A 23,642-nucleotide genomic window follows, 5' to 3' on the forward strand; every position below is an offset into this window, starting at 1 on the left:
ATTCGCGTTCAGTGGCGTATTCTTCTCGCAATTTTTTATATTTACGCAACTTGTTGAAGAATCTCTTTATTTGTTGGAAAAATATGAAATTCTTTTTTTTTTTTTTTAATGTGTGATTTAAAGTTTTTGTAATTTCAAATTTTTATTTGCAAAAAATTTTTTTAAAATTATTTCGGCTAAATCTATTGTATCATCACACATTTAATAAAGAAAATTTGGAAAAAAATGAATCAAAAAATTTATCAGTAAAGAAAGCATTGTTGTTATGTGCAGGAATATATATATAGATATATAATTAAAATAATAATAAATAGGATGAAATATGATTTGAGACCTGAAATAATTAACATTCGTGCCTCGTTTTCTAAAGAAATCCACTTGCAATGGGTTTTGCTATATATGTACGCGAATAATGTCGGTATTTCGTGCACAAGTGTGGTCAGACTCAACATGTGTCTTCGGCAAGTAAGAAAGAGGGAGCGAGAGAGAGAAAGAGATGGTATAAAAAGAGACGGTCGAGAGAAGGCGAACGGAGGAGATGCTGAAGAAGGCACGCGCGGGTCATGCAACAACAGGAAGGTTAGTTGCTCGGGGCGGCGACAAGCGAGCGAACACCATCTCGCCACGGCTCTTACATACGTAACCGGCTCTCATAACAATTTTACTCGGCCACGAGGGACCACGACGTGCAACGCGTGTTTCCTGGAAGTTTGTCCTTTCCGTTCGCGAGAGGAAAATAAAAGCTTATATGCCGGTCATTATATGCTAGTCGGGAAAGGGACAGAAAAGGAGAGCAGGTGGATTACGATAAAATTGATTGTTTTTGCAATTTTTTATCGTTGTATATAATGCATGGATAGGATACATATTTCGAAAAATTATCATCTGCTTAATTATAATTTTCAGACTTTGTATGAATTAAAATTTTTTTTATTTACACATATTTATTACAGGATTGTATATCTTGAAGTTTAATGTTAAGCAGATTTTCATCAACTGCATCAAATTTATATTCAAGTAATAATTTGCAAATTAATCTTTCTCAGTTGTACTATGTCGATATTAGAACAGCAAGGTGAGATTTCTTGCTACTACTGCGCGTGGATCGTTTACACAATAGTGCATAATCATGAGCGCGATGACTGTCATCAACCGCTTGTTGTTGGTTCCGGCGCGTTATTTCAGGGTGGTCTTCAATTGCCACGGCACGAAGATGAAATTCGCTCTTTATCGCTCGCACCTGTCTAACGTCGGCATAGATGTTACGAGACTACTCGTTACATAGCGAAATATCACATTAAACAATATGAAATATAGTAATTTATCGCGGCATTTTCGCGACTTTCTCCTTTACAAAGTTTCTGCATGATTTCTATGAGATTAGTTGCAATGTACAAGTTAATCTGAAAAATAGGATCAATCAAATTATAATCATGATACTGTAATAATTTTCAATTTATGAATTCTCAATAATGATTGTAAAATTCTCTTGTTCAAAGATAATAGCCATCTATTCCATAGATATAACATATGATTATCTAATAAATATTATAATATAACGTTTGGTAACTATCAATCATACTCTTGGAAATGATTATATTTTCTCGAATGTCACAGTTATCTCGATCGAATCTACTAGTCACTCGTGGAAATACCGTTTTCTGGAATTAATCAAATTGCTTAAAAAATTAAGTCTCAATATACATAAATATAATTGCGTAGGCTATATTTTTTTTGTTATATATAGGCACAGTAATTTTGCAAAATTGCGGTTTCCCTCGATCGACGTCAAAGCTCCTCTTCTCGACGGCTTTCGAAAATTCAATCGCGATGATCGTAATCGGTTGGAGAGAGTGCTAATGTAGGCATCGTCGTCGTTAAACCTTTAATTAGGTGCTCTCGAGTGTATACACCTGCGCGACTTCACGCGGCGTTCTTCGAGCGTAATTGTGCCTCGCTCGGTTAACCCCTTATCCGGGGTCTCGAATTGCCGTGTCGACCATCGGACGATCTTTCGACTAATTTTTTACCGCTCCTTTTTTCCACTTCGACAGGCTCACGTGATCCTATCGAACCTGGATATTTTACGTAATACTGAGCAATTAATTTTAATACGTTTTTTATTCAGATATTTGTATCAAATTAAAAAAAAGAAAATAAAAAATAAGTTGCACACGCTATAATTTATTATTCTAATCTAAACTCTTGAATTATTCTGGACACGTTAGCGCTATTCGTAAATTTGCCACTCGTCAGTAATGAAGATGTCGCTTAGATTTATGTTAACCGTAAATAGCCTCCTTGATGGACTTTACGGAAACTTCGATCATAATTATATTATCGCGCCTTGGCGGCTTATTTCCTTCGAACGTGACGACTGCCGGCGTTCACCGCCGATCTCTCCTGGTCAATCTTGTCGATCTTCTGTTTTATGATGATTGGTGATTATATATCGTCGGCAGCGATCGCAATCATCGGGATCTCTTTCCTTTATAGGCTCTAGAGGTTCTCGCTGATGCGGCGCGTGTTTTAGGATTGATGGACAGCGCGCGGATCGTTTGTTCGCCTTCTTGCCTCTATTACGGGAATCGCTACAGAATCATTGACCGTGACAGACGATATTCAGGGCGATCCTGTTTCTCACCGGGCTCGTTTAAATCAGCCACAAGTAGCTGTATGCTTCGCGACGAAAATCGATTGACTCTCGATGTCCGGTTGGAACATTCATCGATTTATTGGAAACGCTCAGCACCTCGTTCTCGCGGCAAAAGAAAGAGTGGATGTTCGAGAATTATCTAAGATTCGTTCATTATCTAAGCATTTACTTTGGATTGAGAATATGAGATCAATACTTTTTCAATTAAAAAATATACATTTCTTGACGTCCAAATGACGTATAAAAACACTGTTGTATTAAAAATTAGTTACAATATCCAGTTGAATATATAGCTGTATATAGAGTACATAATTATATGATTATTAAATTTTTAGGAAAATTTACAAATTTTTTTGTCTCTTTCTTATTTTAAATTTGTAAAAAATTAAGTTAGCGCGAAGTATAAAACGTTGTAAGTTTATTTTATTTTTCACTATTATAGCTCGATGCTTCTACATAAATTGCGATGTGATAATCTCTTTTTATATGTAACGCGATACACGATAGGAACATAGTTACTTCATTTGGAGCAAAAACTAAATTCATGTTGTGAAATTACCGAAGGTAATTTTGCTGATTATCCGGATCCCGCGAAAACATTGGCGGGTTTAACTGGTTTGCCTTATTTTTCATTGAAACGTAAATTCCACGCGAGACAATGATATCTTAACTGGGATCTCAATAGAGTTAATTAATACAAGAGCGAACCCTCCGACAATTGCTGAGGCGAGAGGACTATATGGGTTACAGACTGCTGTAACTTAATGCTCGGACGGATCGCACGTTTGCCACGTATTAACCAAATTGATTAATCTCCATCTTGGCAGCGATTAATTATTGACACGCTTTTGTTAGTCTTATCGACAATTACGTTATCAAGTAATAGGTGCAATAATGACATGCCTGTAATACGCGTATCCCGATATAAAATTACAAATAGGTATAAATTTCTTACAAAAAACTTATACATTTTTTTATAAAATTGTTTTTAATGTTTTTTATAAAATGTTTTATAAAATTAATTTAACTTGTGTATGTAATAGAAAAGTTGTTGATAAAAAATTAACGGGCAGATTTGATTTAAATGAGACATTACTCTTTGATAAATATTAAATTTAAATATGGAAAGACTATTTGACATTTAACGTAATTTAGAAAAGTATTATGACAAATGTAATGTCAGCGAATTCGATTAATTTGCAATATCGCGCGATTTGTCGTTTCGTGCGTGAAACTGTCGTGGAGTTATTCAGCCGGAGCAATGTAAAGCGCGCGAGTCGTGTAGGAGCAGGAGTATCGAAGGGTCAGACCGAGGCATTGGCAGCCAATAAGACAGCGGCGACTTCCTTGTTTGGCAACGACAGCGATCGAGAGATCGCAATTAGGCGAACCGCGTCAAACGCTCTAGCCGGTGAGCTCTTATCTTTCTCGTGTGGCCGTTCCGTTTGCTTTCTCTTTTCGATCGAGCTATCGATTTCAGGGGAAGTCGAGAGATGGTAAACATCTTCCTACGCGAGAACACGATATCCTTTTCAAAGAATGTGTTTTTGTTTCCTCATTTTTCCCCTTTCTTTTTATATTTTCTTTTAAATTTTATATTTCACGCGGTAGAAGATATAGAATGCATTTTCGTTTAAAAATTTTTCTTCCGTTGTCTTTCTTGTGTAACTGTAATAACAGATGTATGTATGTTTGTTTCTCAGCAATTTCTTCTTGTGTGAAGTATAAGGAAGAGTTCTTCTGTTTTCAAATAAGTTACGATTTCCTGAAATGTCATCGCCACTTTAACGCGTCTTGTGTTTTTCTTTCTATTACTTACGTGTGAATTCCGAGTGAGAAATTGGTTACACTTTGATGATTCCTTTTAAGCAAAAACTTGATATGAGAAAGATCTGTATGTGAATATTTTTATGTAATATTATAAGAAGAAAATTTTTTTATATATATACAGCACATATGTATTATTGTAGATTTGAAAATACATTATATTTTAATCGAAATTTATATATAAAATAAAGATCTAGAAAATTTACATTTATTTTATATGAAATCACGTATGTTTTTAAGCTAATCAGAATTAAATATATTTTATTCATTTTTTAAAATTTTATTTTGCGGTACGTTAGATAATTACATAGAACATGACGCTATGATAAATAAATAGCAAACTTTGTAGATATATACATATATGTATATTTATTTTATTATTTTTATAAATTATAATATTTTATATTCCAGTGCATATTCAATATGTAAATGTATTAAAATTAAAAATAGAACTTTATCTTTATGATTTTTGCCAATTATAAAATTTCTTGAATCCAGTCGAGTATGATATCATTATCCAAGTTTTTGCGAAATCGAATACTTTGCAAATGATCCACGGATGACTTATTTCCGGAAAGTCGTAACTGAGGCTAGTATTTGCAATACTTTGCTGAATGTCAGACATCCTGTCTATCTTTCTCTCAATCCCTGCTATTAAAATTCCAGAAATAATCAAAATCTATACGCAATAAAAGATGATAAAATACGATCATCGAAGTTTTGAGCAAATCGTATCGCTAAATGAAAAAAAATCCATGTTAAAAATGTCTTATTCGTACCTAATCTTGAACTTGAAAATTATCTTGATAGGCTATCAGGACGAGTAAATGGAATGCTCGGATAAATTCCCATAAATTGTACGTATTTACAAACGAGCGGTTCTTACGTTACGAGTAAGTGAAAATTAAATGTCTTGAATAAAAACCCGAGTCTTCATTTAACTTTAAGAGTATAAGCTACATTTCACTATTTCTCAACAATTACCCAGCAAGAGACGCTCGTGTATCTCTCTCGTTGCAGTAAAATTTCTCGAGAGACGGCTCGCCGTGACATCGCATCTACGCGTTACATTGTCACTCGCCATGTCGGTCGTTAAATACCTGCGGTGCGTGCGACGCACCTTTGCATTACGGTACCACTCACGCCGAATACGCACATTCATTTTGGTTCTTGTCACTACGCGCGTGTCGCGAGCTCTCCTTCATGGTCGAACCCGGTGGCATGTCCGTCATTATAACCACCATTGCTGAGGAAGCCTGGTACAAGCAGGTGACATCGAAAAAGATCCACTCGTCTTCGGGACATTACCGGCGACGCTTTAGTAGAGATCCTTACGGTGTTCCTGGTACAAGCGTGAGCGCGCATACACGTCAAAACGGTACACAAGCGCCTTCCCGTCGTAGCTCCTGTGTGTAACTTCCGGTATAATAGTTTCTAGGAAAGTCCGTGTAGTTAAAGAGAAAGAATAATCGGTCGAAAAAAACTATCAACAACGTGAATATTTTTACGTTTATTCTCTGCGCGTCCACCAATAGGAGCAAATGCGGTTTCATGTAAATTATGATTTTATTTAATCCTCGTCGTCGAGGCACCGTTCAACTAATACGAATTCCAGGGGAACGTCGTTTTATCCGGATGATCGCGTCAACAGAGCTTAACCGTAAGGCGCACAAGTTAACGAAAAAGTTGTATTTCGAAAGAAAGAATATTTGTAAAAAATGGGCATGTTTTCTCTTAGATATATTTAATTAAAAATTGGAATAATAAAAAAATAATTAAGAATTTTTAACAAATTTAAAAAATTTGATTTAATATTTTTTAACATTGACACGAAGTAAAAGTTACACTTGATGAAAGTAGAAACGGAAATGCAATCCTTGATTAGTACCTTAACAGAATTTAAGTATTTGATGCATCTACTTTTTTTTTACGATCGTAATGCTTATCGGGGGCAGATAAAATATAGTTTATCGCAATCTCTCGTACATCGATCGGCAAAAGGTAATTGCGATCTTCCTCATTGAGCGCGTTTTCATCCGATTCCTTCGATTACTCGAACGGATGCTAAAACTCACTGATTATAGGTCAGTACTTGTATCATGTTCGTCGCTACCTACGGCCGCTGCACGTGCTTATGCACTTAACTTTTTGTTTCGGGCCGATTGAGCGACACGCTCCACGTGGCGCGTGTTCAGGATAATGCTTGGAATGCTTTTCACCGATTTCGAGTCTCGCTCGCTCGCGTAGTGCAAGAAAACGTTACTGAAATTCAACCTGCTATGTAATGTCCGTCACAGTGCGCCAGAAGGCGCCGGTTAAATTGCGACGATATTTTGTTTTATAAAATAACATGTAAATGATTGATTCAATACATGGAACCATATTCGATTCTTGTCAAAGCTATGATAATAAATTATACTCCGCATAATACATTTGAATAATTATATTTCTAGTATATATATATATATAATTGACAATAAATAATTCAAATATTATATAAAAATGTTTGATTGATTCAGGTGAAAAATAATATTCGTAAATGATAAGGTGCGAGTAATTATATCGAATAAATTAGACAGATGAAATTAACTAATTACGTATGCTTATAGATATTACAAAAACCTCATTACAATTTCTAATCGAGAAAACGCACGCGAAAAATTCCGCTGTCACTTGATCTATCGGGTTACAGCATTCATGTACCATACTTTCTACGTATACAAGTTAGTCGAGCGCATGACTTCGCGCGCACTTGAAATCTCTTACAAAAAATATATCCGATTGCTATTCCCGGTATTATTAATAAATACACGAGAACCGAAACGCCCGCGGGCTCGACTTTTATTCCTAACAAGAAGATCGAGGAATAATTACAGTGAGCACGTATCGCGACTAAATCACCGGTTGACAGTAATCCCCCGTTGTAAATGCGAAGAACTCGAAGAGCGAGATCAGCTCGTCTTCGTCGTCGTCGTCGACGACCTCGACTGATGATCGATCGGCCTCGACAAACTTGTGTCCGCTTTATAACGGCGCTAATCTCTTTCTATCGGAGGAAGAGCAGGAGCGTGAGGGCATCTGAAGGGAAAGGTTATATTCCCTCCTCGCTTTCCCCTCAATCCCTCTGTTCCCGGAGTTGCCATAAGTAATCACGTCGATCCGTGATAGTCGTTGGTCTCTCTCAACGATGAAGAAGAGAGTGACGAAGCGAGAGGAGGACCGACCGAGCGAAGCAAAAAGAGGAAGCCACCAAGAAATGCGGTCGTGAGAAGGAGGGAGAGTAAAAAAGCGAACTGAAAGAGTGACCGCAGTAGAACTCCGGGCGGGGCCCTTCACCGCGAGGACGAAGAAGACAAATAGAAGAGACCAGAGGAGTCGGGCAAGGTGCTTCGAGAACGGTCACCGCGTCGCGGTAAAATCTCGTTGATCGAGCAGGACTTTTTTGCGATTATTATATATAGCTGGTGTATATTTTCGCAGATCGCGGTTTTTTTTTTCCTTTTTTCCTTTTTTTTATTCTTTGTATATATTCGATTTTTATTGCGTAACGCGCGAAACAAGATATATACTTGTAAAAATAAATTCAGACGTCGTTATTCATTAGACATCGGCTCGTAAAGTGATTTCTTTTTTTTCCGAACACTTTACAAGACGGAGCAAAATAAACATACGAAGATGAATTTAAAAAGCTTCAGTTTGTAGTGACGTGCCACGTCTTTTGGGGCTCGTTAAGATACGTCGAGTCAGATCGACGAGCTCGACAGACCGAAATCGAATTGCGAGGAATATCGGGTCCCCGCCGGACAGTGGAGAGCCGAGAGATAACAGGCTCAGCAAGTCGTTAATCAGCAATAATTACCGATTGGAGATACGTCATAACGCAGCCTCGCCTTCAGTGGTATCTCACCGCGAGAAAGAAAAATCGAACGACGCCCACTTCAAGGTCTCGCTGCGAGTCGATCGGAAACGAAAGGGATATTCTGTCCCGACTCTCATCTATCTTTCTGCTCGAAATAATTGAGATTGCTTCCGCGTCGGGCTTGTGTTTTCTAATTTACCGAGTCTTATGGAATATAAATCATGTCGCGTATCTCTCTTCACCATATTTGCATTCATTCTCCTTTGGATTTATCTTCATGCCAATTTTATCTGTATCACGGGCGATGATAATCAATACTTGCACACGATTAGGAAATTAAAATTAAAAGTATTTATTTTTTACTTATTTTTATTTATTTTTTTCCTCGCCATTTTTCTTTGACCGTTTAGTATTATCTGATATTCTGATATAGTCACGAAACAAATCATGTCGCGTATCTCTCTTCACCATATTTGCATTCATTTTCTGGATTTACCTTCATGCCAATTTTATCTGTATCACGGGCGATGATAATCAATATTTGCTCTCTTCGGAAATTAAAATTAAAATTATTTATTTTTTACTGATTTTTTTCCTCGCCATTTTTCTTTGACCGTTTAGTATTATCTAATATTCTGATATAGTCACGAAACGAATAGAAGTAGCAGTACTCGGCGCGATCGTGAGGGATTCGAAAGCATGCTCGTGTCTCGACCCGAGCGATCCCTCGCGACCCCTGACTCCTCGAGGGAATATTATTTTAAAAAGTCGTGCAGCGACCGTCGCCGGCGGCGATTATTTGGACCACTCTCACGCCACTAGTAGTTAGGCAAATATGTGCGAGGTATCGCGCTCTCGACAATTCCGCAGCTACTTTCAACAAAACATGAAGCCGCATATTGTTCCGCGCAAATATTTGGCGTTATTGTTTAAGTGGTTTGTCGCGTATGATGATTTCGATTCAATTTGTGAATGCGTTCTCTATTATTTTTATCTCAGATAAATTGACGGACCTAGTAACAAGAACGTGTAACAATGCAGTCGCGTTAAAAAGGAATCACGAAGAAACAGAAACTATTTTCTGACTTCTCTTTCCTCGGTTCTCTGGGAATCTTATTAAGTGAAACTTCATGGTTGATTTTTGTCCGCGTTGCAGCCAATTTCTTAAACTTCACCCTAATTAGGTTTCCAATAAGCGCTTCCAGAAATATGTGTCGTGCCATTGTGCATCGGTTGTTCTTCGAAGTCTCTCGAAGATTGGCTGGTCTAACTATTGACAAAGTTCGCGTGTCAACCATTAAAACAAATATAATGTTGCCAATTTTGCATCATCAACTATAAGTATAGATGTCGGATGGGCTTGAAAATTGCAACCGGTCGTCGCCATGGCCTCCTCATTTTCCGTGCAAGATAATGGCTGCGTTTCGCATGTGAACGTCGCGCCCACGCTTGAAATTCACAAATCATATATTCGCTTTCTTTCTGATTTTCTCAGTATTTTTTAAATAATGTACATATATTGTAAAGTAAATGGAAAGTAATTATAAATGTTATTTAATCATCATGAAGCTGCTCGTGAAGCTGTGAAGCGTACCGAAATTTTAAATGGTTTTTTTAATGAATAAAACAAAAATCAATTGATTTAATAAAGCAAAGAAGAGCAGGACGAAATTGTTGAAGGATGCAACAGAGAAATGGCGAGAGCAATAATAAAGTTGCTTTATGTTTCTTCGGCAAATTTTTTATAGACTTTTTTTTTATTTAATGTTTTTAAAGTGACGTTTGGACAGCAAGATTGAGTGCATCAGAGTGCATTAATTTAACTCTCATCAGCAGAGGAAAAAATTTGCTTGATTAAATTTGAATGAAATCGATAAAATGGAGAATTCTTTTTGTTTCAAATTTTCATTTTCGCTCTCTAATTTTTTAATTAATACTTTTTTGGTTATTCGAATTTTTACAGATATTCTTTTAGTTACAATATTCAAAGACTTATAAGAAAAGTTCATATGTTGCTGAGAGTTAATTTGCGAACATGTAACTGTCGATAGTCTTTATATTTCAATGTGCACATGCCGCGCATTCCGTTTTCCTTCAACTTCTTCATTGTATTTGCTCTTCTTTGTATTTTAAATTACGTTTCGTTATTCACTCTTAGAATCAAAAACACGACTGCGCGACCTAATGTGATAAAGGGTCAGCAAACATGCAGCGGTAACTCGAGAACGAGCCTCGACAAGTACGCGGCTACCTTTCAGCTTCCTGAAGTAGCTACGAGCAACACGCGAAGTTGCCGTTCTCTATCTTCGTCTCTCGAAATCTTCTCGTTTGTGCTTCTTACTTAAACGTGTTTAACTTTCCTCGCTATTTAATTATAGTTGCAAAAGAGAGTGTGTGTGTGTGTGTGTGTGTATGTGTGTAGAGAATTGATGACTCCAATTTTCTCCATTTGTTATATATTAAATGATATATTTAAATAAATCTCGACTGTTATAACGGACGTCAAATTTTCACCAAAATTATATTTGCACAATTTTTGTTGAATAATTTTCAAATATATTTTATAAAATATAAATTTCTATAAAATAGTGTGCTTTGTAAATATTTCAATTTTTTGTCTATTCAGCATTTTCTATTATGTCAACAAATTTTGATTTTAAATTTAAATCATAGTATTGGAATTAGAGAACGATTATAGTTGTGAATTTTGAAGTTGTTGGAGCAAAATTAAGTTGAAGTTTTCTCGCAGTCCAGCGAGATACGATGGTCAGTAGTTTCCAGTGGTTAGGTATAGGACTCTGACAGATAGGTAGGCTTGCCCTAAGGACAACTCTGGTAGCTGCTAGCAACACGCTATGTCGAGTGGATGTCTTCGTCCGTGGCTTCCTCTTTGTTCTCTCTCGACTCTCCGTGACGTTCGCTTTTCGACGGATTGTCGGATTGACATTTCGCTGCGAGTCCACCGCTGTAAATATCATTAGGCGACGATTATCGTTCCGGAGCACGCGATGCTCGTGGATCCACATTGTATAGCGCCTTTATTATGTGTCCGGGACGCGAAAGAGAATTGTGTGGCGAAGCCGTGCACTTGTGTCGTGCAATAAAAGCATACTGCGCGAAAATTAGAAATCCCGACAACCACACAAGATCGTCGTTATTACATACAGAGTGACGTATCCCTACACTGTGATTTTCGCGTGCGTTTCGTGCGAGTCGCACGACACATTTCTTCCAAAAAGCAATCAACACTCTTCAAATGATGTGATTTATTTCGCCTGAACGCAGCTCCCTCGCGAGAACTATATACGCTTCTGCTCGTTCGCATTAACGATCGGCAGGTATATAATAATGCGGTCTCGCGTCGTCAGAGTCCTCGAAACGCGCGTATATAGGAACTTCAGCAGCAAAAAGCTGAGAGAGTTGCTCTTGTTACGTGGTGAAAACGAGCTTCTGGGAAGCTTCGTGTCTGGATAAGTTTTCGTCAACCGCAGACAGGATGCGTGTAAGAATTCCTCGCCGATGGATGGACCGACCATCCCTTTTCGCTCTTTCTTCTTTCGTCTTGATCTTTTTCTTTTTCCGTTTCTCTTTCTCCGCATTCTCCTGCTTCCTCTTTTGTCCGTCTTCTCTTTTCCTCCTCGACTTTCGCGGTCGTGCGCTTCGGTCAAGTTACCGGTGTGCCGGCAGCTAATCTCTCTGCGGATTAATTCGAGATCAGAGCTCTGCAAGGATGTGTGCAACCGTTGGTCGGTTGCAGTTGCAGTTGCAATTGCACGCGTGAGCGAGCGAGCGAGCGAGCGTGCACTGTCTGCACGCAACCTCGAGGTCGCGCTATCAGACCTCTATCGTCCAAATATTTATGAGTCTCGCTCGCTAGCCAGCTTTATGACGCTGAATTTCATTCGTGTCACGCTGTAAAGAAGCATGCGCTCGCGGAGAACCGAATGCCCGCGTTGCATTTTGCGCGATTTAAAGGATCGCTATATTATAGACGATCGTCGAAGTGGTTTCATGGCTCTCTTACGATTCTTTGATAATTATATATTTATACGCCTTCAGCATTTCTCTATTTTTTCCACAAATTTGATGAAATGAAAAAAAGGTTCTATATTAAGAAACGCTCTTATAATATTTTACTGTCTTATATATAACTGCATTTTTTTGCGATTATCGTGGTTCTCTCAACAAACTGTAAATCGCGATTTAATCTGACGGGACGAAAAATCTCGCGCTATCAACAGAGTCGGCTTTCGTTGAAATGCTGACCTGCCACGCGCGATGTATTCCAGATAAGCGTATCCGCTTTTCTACGTATCATGCAATTGACTCGTATGCGCGAGTGCGCTCAACGTGGGCCAGCAAAGCGTGTAAAGCGGTCGAATCGACCGCTTTTATTCAAGGTCGGATATCACTGGAAAGTCGGCTGGAGCCGCGCGAGTCAGCTGGTCTATGCTCTGAAAATGACACCGTGTATGTACAGTCTCTTTTCTCGCTCTCCTGTCTGTTCCGTGTCAAAGAGCACGCGTCGGCTTACTTCGATTATAAAGTGTCTTCTCCCACCTTCCCCGTTGTTGCTGCCGCCGCCACGCTTCGAGATACAAGTCAAGAATTTGACCCTCTTAAGGCGGGAGTGGCACGTCTCTCGTTAGAAATGATACGAGTGGTTTTCTGTCCCACATCGGATCGAGATTGACTCTCTCGATACCGTCGAGGATTATAGCGCCACATCGAAACGTGCATACGAGCGCATATTTAGACGTTGTATAGGAAATATTTTGTATGCTACTAAATAAAAATTGAGAAATTTATTGACTCTGAATCAAACAATAGATAAATACAATATTAAATAGAATAATTATGAATGTTTCATTGAAATTAATTTTAGTCTTAACGCTCTATAATATTTTTCTTAGACACATTTTAATAAGAAATTCGATGATTTTTTTCAAATTGTTTTAAACATGATACGTAAATGAGTCTTGTTTCGCGAGGACAATTGATTGAATTCTTTAAACGCTACGACAATTGTCCGCAAGTCCGAATAACTGTAACTCGGCGAACCGTGTCTTTAAACAGTAACTATCAAAGAATTCGGTTCCTTTCAATACATATATTTCCGCAGGACAAGGAGAGAGAAAGAGAGAGACAGGGAAAGTGCCGCGTTGTCGCGGATAATCGCGATATATCGCAGCTAGTTATACATAAAGGAGCGCGCGTGATCGCGAACAATTCAAATCTCTATCTTTCGTGTAAGAGCACGCGGAATTGTGTACCACGGCTTATTGCTACACGGCTTTAATTAATTCGTGATCGGTAGCCACTGTGCGGAGTCTTTTCTTCCATACTCGCCTATCCTTCTAGTCACGCTTCTTCTAATATCTTTTTTGAAGATTCCTCAGCAAAGGTGTTGATCGTTTGGTTCTGTACTTTGTAATAATTTATTATTTCTCTCATCGCTATTTTGTATTTTGTAATAATTATAATAGTAATATATCTAAAGATGTATCAGTCGTATATCTATAGATGCTTCAAATGTCATATACTTATTTTATAAAATTGTCATCATCGATCATAGACATCGATTTTTAATAATTGTATATCTTGAGATAATACTTGAGAGAAATTAATTTATCGACTTTCCTCCTGATATAGAATACAGGTTCTTGAAATATGAAGTAGATATCATGTGCAATTAATGCTATCAGATGTGGAAAGATAAGATGGATGCACACAGAAAATAAGTAATGTAAGTCTGTGCAGTTATTTCATCAAGTGATTTTAATTGAAATGAATTTAATCATCCTCTGTCAAATGAATATGAAACGCGCGCGATGTTTATTCAATTATTCTGTACTATCGTGTATAATCGAGTCTTGTAATACAATAGACAATAATAGACAGCAAATGCATTTCAAAAGAAATACTGCATATCAGAAGATAATACTTTATCACTTTTCTTTTATTCAATTATACTCTATTTTATCGTTACTTGTTTATAAGATTTATTTTTCTTAGATTAAAACAATCAACTTATATAAGTACACTCTTCACAGCGTTAACTTAAAAATAAAATTAATAATATTGTTTATATAATTTAGAATTGAGAATTTATTGAAATATTATGTATAATATATTAAGATATTTAAATGTCAAATTTTTTTTACATATAGTCACATACATTTACGCAATATAAATTTTACTAATTAATTTTATTTGCATCTTGGCATTTTAATGAATTTCTACGGTATGTATAGCATTTGAAAATTTATTATACATATAACAATAAATAGCGTTAAAAGGGCTAGGTTCCAGCGACAAATGCTCGTCGCCTGGCCGTTTTATGATTTCCCGAGTCACGGATTGCGCCGTCTGGCCGGTAAATCGCACCCGGGTATATGCTCTCCGGGATAGAGACCCCCGCAATCCTGCTGCCGGTAATAAGTGATAACGATACAGTGCATTAGCGGCCGCGTGAATTTCTCATTAGTCATCGACGGTGGCCGCCGCGCGCGGTAATTTCCAGCACGCGCGCTATGCCGAACTTTTTTTCCTTTCCCTCTTTCCTTTTCTTCTTTTTGCATTTATCCATTTATTCCGGATTTATCTCGCATGTCGGTAGTTACGGCGGAATGCTTAAATCGCTTCTCCTTCGACGTCGCGACTGCCTATGCCGAACGCGTCCTATTAATATCGCGTCGCACCCACACGGCGCGCCTATATATATATAATGCACGCGCTTTTAATACGCGCGAATCGCTGAAATATGAGGACAGCGGCCTGATACATGCGTGCGTGCATACAATGCCGCTCATTAATGGCTTCTGACGCCGCAGCGGTGCGTCGTTGGTTGCCGCATCTTGTAGATCAGCGATTCGCGTTCGCGCGCCGCCAAAGCGCGGAATAGGAGCGATTTGCCTCTTTGCATTAATGACCCGCTAGTTACGGACGATACTTAATCCCATCTGTCAATGTCAGAGCGAAAGTTGGTCGACAGGTTGCACGAAAGTGGTGAGCGTGAAAAACACGGTAAAGCACAGAGAGCACCGACCGGATTATATCATAGAATGTGTGGGGAAAGTTCGCGTTAAACTCGGGGATATCTGTGCTGCGTGCGTTGTAAAGCAAAATGCAAGTTCTTAAAAAAATAGACGGAACGTTTATCACGCTCCAATTAATTCTTTCCGAGCGACGCGTTAATCGAGCAGCGATGGTAGCTTTTGGTATTTTATGGCATAGTTCACGGAATAATTCGACAACTGTCGGCTAAAATTAATTAAATGGTTTCCTGATTTATGGGTAATTTTATGATATGTCGCGTTGTACCATTATAAATCAGGTAATTTATAATAATTTATGATATCGTATTTTTTACGTCATTAATTGGGTTCGGTTCGAAGAGATGTAACGAGGAGAAGAAAGAATGCGGATTATAAAAGAAATTGGCATTAATGATGAGGCACTGTACTCTTCGTGGGTGCTCGTACATGTATATAAATACGAGTATCTGGCAGTTATATGGCCCGTATATGAGAAATAATAAATTAGTCGGGCCTCCGACGCTCTCGACAACCATACAGACAATCGGTCTCGTGCTCAGTGTTATTAATGCTGCCGCCCGATTCGACGGCGATTATGTTATACAGAGAAGGATATGACGTATGATGCGACGTGGGCTCTGACGCGATTCATTACGGAAACAATGATTTCTCGGGCGCCTTCGTTAGATCGATGAGCTACGCGGCGTTAGCGAAATATTCCGGCTCGCGCGTCTGTATAATCGTGAGTAATGAAGCCGGTGCATCGCGTTGTGTTTTATGCAAGTCCGAGCATTCGTATCGGCTCGTGTGATCGCGTCATTGGCAGCGAGATGATACAAGTAATTACGCTTTAGAAAATTGAATAACCAAATCACGCCGGAGAAAAATTAACGAGCGCCTCGAGCGCTACAATATAGTTCTAATTGTTTTCGTCTATATGAATAAAAAGTTAAATTTAATAATAGTATTATATTGTATTTTTGCGATATAGTTACATGAATTCTTTCGATAGACACATAATTCCTAGTTTGTATGTAGAAATTTTATTTTTGTAAACCGTTATTATCATTATTTATCATTTTATTATAAGTAATAAGTAGGAATGTCGCTGTCTATAAAGAATAAATATCGAAAATAAGAAAATATTGCTGTTAGTAAGTTGACATACAGCTGTTAAATATTATTTTGTTCCGTGGTTGTTTGCAAAGTTCTTTTCAAGAGTAACTATATATAACATTTTTTTTAGTTATTATTATTGTCAGTAATATTGTCGATAATTTCACATTGCGTGGCAAAAGTTTCCGAAATCTCTGCAAAGTCAGTAATAGCGAAGTAATAACAAGTTTTGTGTGAAAATTTTAAATACATTTTATAATGTTCAATTACGTAAGGCATAAGAATATAGATAACTCGCGCGAACAACGCATTCAAATTTTACAAAAATTAATGGAAGGTATTCCAACGTCCAAAATTGCGAGTGATTGTAAAATTAATATATATGCTTTATTAGGAATTAAACATACAATTGATCAAATAAATTTATTGAAAAAGACATATCGTAAAACCGCGTATACAATTATTAGTGATTACATGCATAATTGGTTATTAGAACGAATAGTATTGAGAGACACAATTTCCGACGCGTTATTTAGTGATCAAGTATATGAATTTGCAAGAAAGTTTGTTGGATCATCAACAGAACGTGAAAAAGAAAACATGTTGCATGAATTTAAAAAATGTTATAAGAATCTGATACAGTCAGACAGTCAAAGCGTGCCTGAGAGTTCGCAAAATTTCGAAAGGAATGAGAAGAATGTTGACAAATTTATTCGAGAATTCATTCAGCGATTGAAACAGGAAAATATTAGTGAAGATAATATTTATACTATGATCGAAAAGAACTTTAAATTGAAACATCATTTTCGGAACCATCGTATTCGGTCTAAGTCAAAACTTTCAGACAAAGACAAGGAAAAAGCTGCTGTAATAGAAAAACTGAAAAATGATAGTCTAACTTTTATATTTTGTACAAATGCTACAGGTAGTCATAAATTATTACCCTTTCATGCTTATAACTATAAACACGAAATAGCTCTAAAATATTTAAAAAACACGTCATTTCTGATTATGTCACAAAGAGATACATTAAACAACATTTTCACGAATTGGTACAATAATCACTTTATAAAATCTGTAAGAGAACATCGACAGAAAACAAATGTAAGTGGCAAAACATTTTTACTCATTAAAAAATGCGAGTTTTCCTTAGAAGAAAACACGAAAGATGACAGTTTCAAGATTCTGTTTTTTCCAAAAAATACATTCCGAATTCTCCAACCACTAGATGAGAGATTTACTAACAAACTTAATAATAATTTTCGACACGCATTTAAAGATTTTTACAAATCTTATAACATAGAAAATTTAATTAAAGCAACTTGCAAACCGTGGACCGACCTCACGTCTGCATGTATAAAAGATTTATGGAGAAAATTTTTCAAATCAGATTTTCAAATAAAAGAAAATAATATAACAAAGGAAGATATCGCTGATACAAAGAACATATTAGAAACACTTAGTTTTATAGAAGAAGTTAAAACAGAAAAACGTCAAAAGCAACAGAAAATATTGTAAATGCTGAAAATATTGAACACATAGAAAATACTGAAAGCATTGAAGAAAACATTAAAGAAGAAAATAATTCAGCAGAGAATTTGCCTATGAATAACTTAACTGTAAATAATGTATTGCAAGGTCCAGACGAAAAATCAGAAGCTTCTATCTTTTACGTAAAAACTGAAGTAGAAAGACGTCAACAAGAGGAACAACAAGAAGACACTAAAAGTATTGCAGAAGAAACACAAAGAGAAAATATTCCGATGGAAATTTTAGAGATGTACGTTATAATAAAGAAATGAGTTTCTCTAGATAATCTATAGATATCTATAGATTTATAACAAAATATCTGATTTTTTTTTTTTACAGAAAAACCGAAGGAGAAGAACATGAAGAACAATTGGAAAATACTAAGAGCATTGAAAATATGCAAAGCAGAAATATTCCGGAGATTTTAAAAATGATGTACGATCTGGAGGAAAAAAACATCTCTCCACAAAATTTGACAATGTATTTCAATTCTTACGGAAAAGCCGAAGGAGAAAAATATCAAGAACAATTGGAAAATATTAATAGCATTGAAGATACGCAAAACAGAAATATTCCGGAAATTTTAAAAATGATGCACGATATAGAGGACAAAAATATCTCTCCACAAAATTTGGCAAAATATTTAAATTCTTTCTGAGAAGTCGAAGCAAGACCTGCAAAATAATTGGAAAATATTGGCTGCATAGAGAAGAAAGACTAAAAACGATGAAAAAAATAGATATATAAACTTATGTGTAGAGGATAAAGATTAAAAACTTTTAGAATTATAATATATAATATATTTGAAAATTAATATATATTACATTTGAATATATTATATATATATGTATTAAATTTAAAAAATATATTGTATAATAATATTATATATATATATATGACTCTATTATATATATTTTATAATTTAGAATATATTATATATTATATATATTATAATTTATTATATATATATATATATATATATTATATTTGAAAAAAAAGCATGAGATAAATTTTTCAAAAAGAACGGACGTAATTAGGATAATGTGTATGCAGGATAAATAATGAACACTTTATACATATGCATTAAATAAGTTTCATGTTTTTTTTCATTATTTCTATTAGCTATCAAATAAGCTGATTGATATATCGTATGTACATTCTTTTCGAAAACGATTTTTAATTTCAAAATTTATTTTATACGTAATGACAAATAACGAATTTATAATTAAAAAGTTGGATCAACGAGCCTTAATATCGAACAATTTGTCAGCAAAAACATCGATATGAACAATGTTAATGATGATATATTAATCTAGTTTATATATAATTTTTATAAACACAAAAAATCTGATAATCTCATGACATACGAATTAAATTAACAATAATTTTAAATCATAATAATGATTTATTGTTTGCTTCTCGAAAAATAATTTAAAATCAACTGGTTCTAACAACTTTTCTTTTTACTCTTTCATCGTTATTATAGAGTATTTAATGTTATCTTTAAAAAGACATTCAACAGGATCTTTACGGTTTGGTAAAACGACTGATGATTTTAGGTGAGCGATGAAATCTCGCATCTCTCGCGTGCTTCTTTTTTTATGTGTTTATAACTCTGCTGTGTTGTAAAGATATACGGCACAATACAGTGCACGAGATGCGTTTATTAGCCTCTTGTGCAATTCGGTTCATGGATTATAAAAACCCGCTGAATTTTTATGAATACGTTGGTGGCGTGGAATGTTGATCTGACTTTACGAGAGCAAAGACCTCGCTCTTGCGGATTGAGGAACTGCTTCGGTAAATTATCAATTTGTGTATGTATGTATTATCTATAAAAAAATTTGAATATTGTACATATTTGTAAAAAAATATTTATACATTATACATTGACTATAAATATTATTTAAGACTTAATTATGCAAACTTTGCATTTTTTTAAGTTTGGCTTAATTGATTATTGTAATAATTAAACAATTTCACAAATGGGAAAGATATTATCGGAATCACACACACACACACACACACACATATACATACACAAAATAAATGAGTACGAGGACAGCGAAAAAGAGAGTACCGGGTTATTTTTCTCGAGGCGATTCAGAGGCTGATAACTGTCGTCGCTCGAAAAAGAGAGAGCTGGTAGGCGTTTCCGTTAGACCGTAACGATATCGTCAGGTTGCATAAGAGAGGCCCACGGTTATGACAGATTACGAGCGCATAAATAATGGTAGCATGAATTTCGACGTGTCCACTTTTTCGTTCGCCTCTACTTGTCTGTACAAGAAATGTACAAAAATTTATGTCTATCCTTAATGTTTTTTTATTGGAAGAAATTAAAATGCAAAATATATCTAAAAAACATGTAAAATAATTTGCTTTGAAATAAAATTACATAAAATATGAATATTATCTGTTCCATCATAAGATGTTTAGATTTGTTTTTCTTTATATTTGCGCGAACGTTCAATTTATAGATAATTCATTAGATCTTCAATGTATTGTAATATGCAAGAATATTATGTAAAAATAATGAGAACATACGTGGAGATGATGCCTTAATTTGCAGGCATCTTGTATATATACACATATATCTAGTCTCATGTGCGTATTTCTACACATGCGAGCATCTGTATATGTGCGTGTGTCTGTAGTAAGGTAAGACTAAGGTGGGGGTAGATATATCAAAGTGGTGATCTACGGCGGGATGCGTAGATCGATGACTGACTGCGCCGTCCGAACAGCTGCTGCCGGGTCGCGGGATGACCTCGGTCTGAGGTTGATCGATGACTTTGACGATGACCTCGCCAACGGAACGATCCCTCGTTCCCCGGTCGGCATTCTTTTGCTGCGCTTCTCGTGCTGCTTGTATAAACGAAGCGGGAACTCTTCTTCGATGAAACACGACGAAGCTCGGTGACGTTTGATCATTGCAAAGTTTGAAAACCGGTATAGCTCGGCTAACTACATTACTAATGCTAATTCGAAAAAATAAAGCTTGATCTGCTCAAGATATGTAGCTTATACACGCGCTATTTGCGATCATGAATTTGAATATTTCTTGCGATATATAAAATATGAGATATGAAATCTGTCATATTTTGAATTTCAAGAGCATAAAAAAATAAACAAGATGTTTAACTGATGTAATTAATAATTAATTAATCAATTGATTTTAAATCGTTAAGAAAAGAGAGAAGGAGAGATAAAAAGATGCATATACAATTCAGAATATTTAATATAGAGAAAGTAAAGAATTTATGGTTAATAGGGGGATATAAATTAGATTGAATTTTTTATAAACAGAATAATTATATTTTTTTATAGTACTGCTTATTTGTTTTATGATTTGATAAGTGAGATAAAAATATCTCACGTGCGATATATGATTTTGATACAATTTTTTTTATTTAATCACAAACTTCAAAATATTATGCATTAAATTTCTTGATTAATCCCAATTAATTGTTCTGAAAAACAGTATGATTTTATAATAATCGAGTAAGTTACTTTCAACAAAGTCAAATAATTCTACTTTCGCTCCTCGTAACTTTTTACGAGCAAATTCGATCACGCGATACTTATACGCGCGTGGCAGATTTGAGAAGAAAATCGTCCCGATATATCGGGTCCTGCCGGGTGTAACGCCGCCGATTCTAGCCGTTTATAACGAGTTCCCGCTCGATTGTATCGCAATTACCGGTAAACAAATTGCCCCGTCAATTTCGCAAATTGCAGGTTCAGAGAATGAAATCTCACAATCTGGACTCCTCGTGCGCGCTACCTTCGTTCCAATCGCGCACGCACACGACGCAACGCACGTGCGCGCGTTTCAGGTATACTATATACGTATGCACGCCCGTCGATGAATGCACGTCGAATGCTGTTGAATTAGCAGCACGCGGCTCATTCCGAATGAATCAACCGGGATGCGCTGGCGATTTTTACAATTGCGTAATAAAGCTTAATAATCGGTATAAACATATACGCACGGAACGACGAGACGTCGTCTTTCTCTCTCTCTCCGGCTATTATCCTCCGTATAATCGTTTTTCATAGTTTTTACTCTTTAATGACATCCTCTTCTCTCGGAAACGTTTACTGAACATTATCTATCTCTTGCATAAGCGCTTCTGCGAGTCCTCCAACGGGAATCTTCATTCATAGTCGCGATACTTTGGTATCTCGCCTGCATATAAGCTACTTGGATACGCACGATCTCTCATTCATTCCTTCGCCCTTGAAACGATCCTCGCAAATGGGGATCCCGCGAGAAACTGGTGGCTGATAGAGCCAAACCCTCTTTACCTTCCTCCCGCGTTCTTTTTCTTAACTTCGCCACCGTTTACCCTTGAGCGTAGGAGCGGTGCGTTGCATCGGGGACAGGTAAGCGGCGCATATAGGTGCATCCGTAGGATACTTACCTGTAAATGGCTGCTTTGCATACAGTAACAGAGTACGTTGGATGCGTTCGCAAGAAACGGAGCCGCCTCCTTTTGCCGTCGGCTTACTTTCGATTTTCTTTGCCCAGCTTGCGCGAAGCCGAGACTCTCTACACCGATATGTGCATACCGATGCGCCTGCATCGTGTCGCGCGGCTACGTGTAGGCAATGCACGATGATGCCGGCTGAATGACCGCGTAGGTGACGTTCGAAGCCGCGCTGGTTTGCAAGATGCGCCGCACAATTCTCTCGTGCGATATTATCTCTATATACGTGACATTCGATAGTCCAGTATTCAATTGAGATCTATCTATTTGTAATAATTTTATAAATAAAAGTGTTTTTAAATTTCTCTCAATTAAAGCAGTTGACATATCACATAAATGTAGGAAGATTAAATATCGAAGAAAACTTCTTTTTATTATTATATAATGCAAAATAAAATTCGGCTCGTATGCAATTAAAATATGTGATAAATTAAGAGGCCAACTTGACGAGCTATAAGGTATTAATTACAATTTTTTATTATTTACGTCATATTATAATCAGTTGTAACATTATAATATGACGTATAATAATAAAAAATTGTAATTAATACCTTATAGCTCGTCAAGTTGGCCTTTTAATTTATCACATATTTCTTATTATTCTTTAATGTCTACAGATATTATTATCTTATATATTTATTATTTCATTATTATAAAATCAGGATATCATGAATGAGAAGAGAACAGAACGAAGCAACAGTTCATTATTTACGCGTTTCCATTCACATAAATAAACTGCAAGAGAAGTTTGCAACTAATGCGAAATTTGTATTTATACATATATGTGATCATATTAATTTCATACGGGTTGGCGCGCGTTCGGGATAAATATCCGAGTTCGATGTTCGGTGTTCACTGCGGCTATTGAACCGGCTAATTAATTATATACGAAGCAGCGGCCGAGCGTATCTTCCGACATTTCGACCCGTTTCACATTGTGACCGGTGGCGTGGGCGTATCGCCAGTGGCTTGTGCCTACAGGGTGGACCATTAATTCATCTTCTTGTGAATCTCGCGAGTGTTTTATTACCCGGGACTCGTTCCGCCGCGGGAGAGATACGCTTTTTTTTTTATTTCTTTTCCTTTCCTCGCAAACCTTCCGTCAGAGGATTATCGTAATCACT

At 36.4% G+C, this 23,642-nt stretch overlaps 2 protein-coding genes across 2 annotated transcripts in view; both read left to right on the forward strand.

Moving 5' to 3' along the window:
- LOC114942058 (uncharacterized) overlaps window positions 1–23,642 on the forward strand; it is a 311,191-nt gene that overhangs the window by 73,954 nt on the left and 213,595 nt on the right.
- On the forward strand, window positions 18,028–18,790 carry LOC114942057 (uncharacterized). Its single transcript, XM_029317344.2, has 2 exons — window positions 18,028–18,275; window positions 18,365–18,790. Exons 1-2 carry the CDS (start codon window positions 18,100–18,102, stop codon window positions 18,681–18,683), a joined length of 495 nt encoding a protein of 164 aa, XP_029173177.2. The 5' UTR covers window positions 18,028–18,099; the 3' UTR covers window positions 18,684–18,790.

This window comes from Nylanderia fulva, unplaced genomic scaffold (genome assembly GCF_048542155.1).
Source record: "Nylanderia fulva isolate GAGA-0341 unplaced genomic scaffold, ASM4854215v1 Scaffold5, whole genome shotgun sequence".
Classification (NCBI taxonomy): Eukaryota; Metazoa; Arthropoda; class Insecta; order Hymenoptera; family Formicidae; genus Nylanderia; species Nylanderia fulva.

What these genes read in the sequence shown, in the direction of transcription:
- LOC114942057 (XM_029317344.2), top strand. Translation starts at nt 18,100, where the DNA reads ATGAATAACTTAACTGTAAATAATGTATTGCAAGGTCCAGACGAAAAA. An exon ending in CCGATGGAAATTTTAGAGAT is followed by an intron (nt 18,276 to 18,364) that starts GTACGTTATAAT and finishes TTTTTTTTACAG; the next exon opens with AAAAACCGAAGGAGAAGAAC.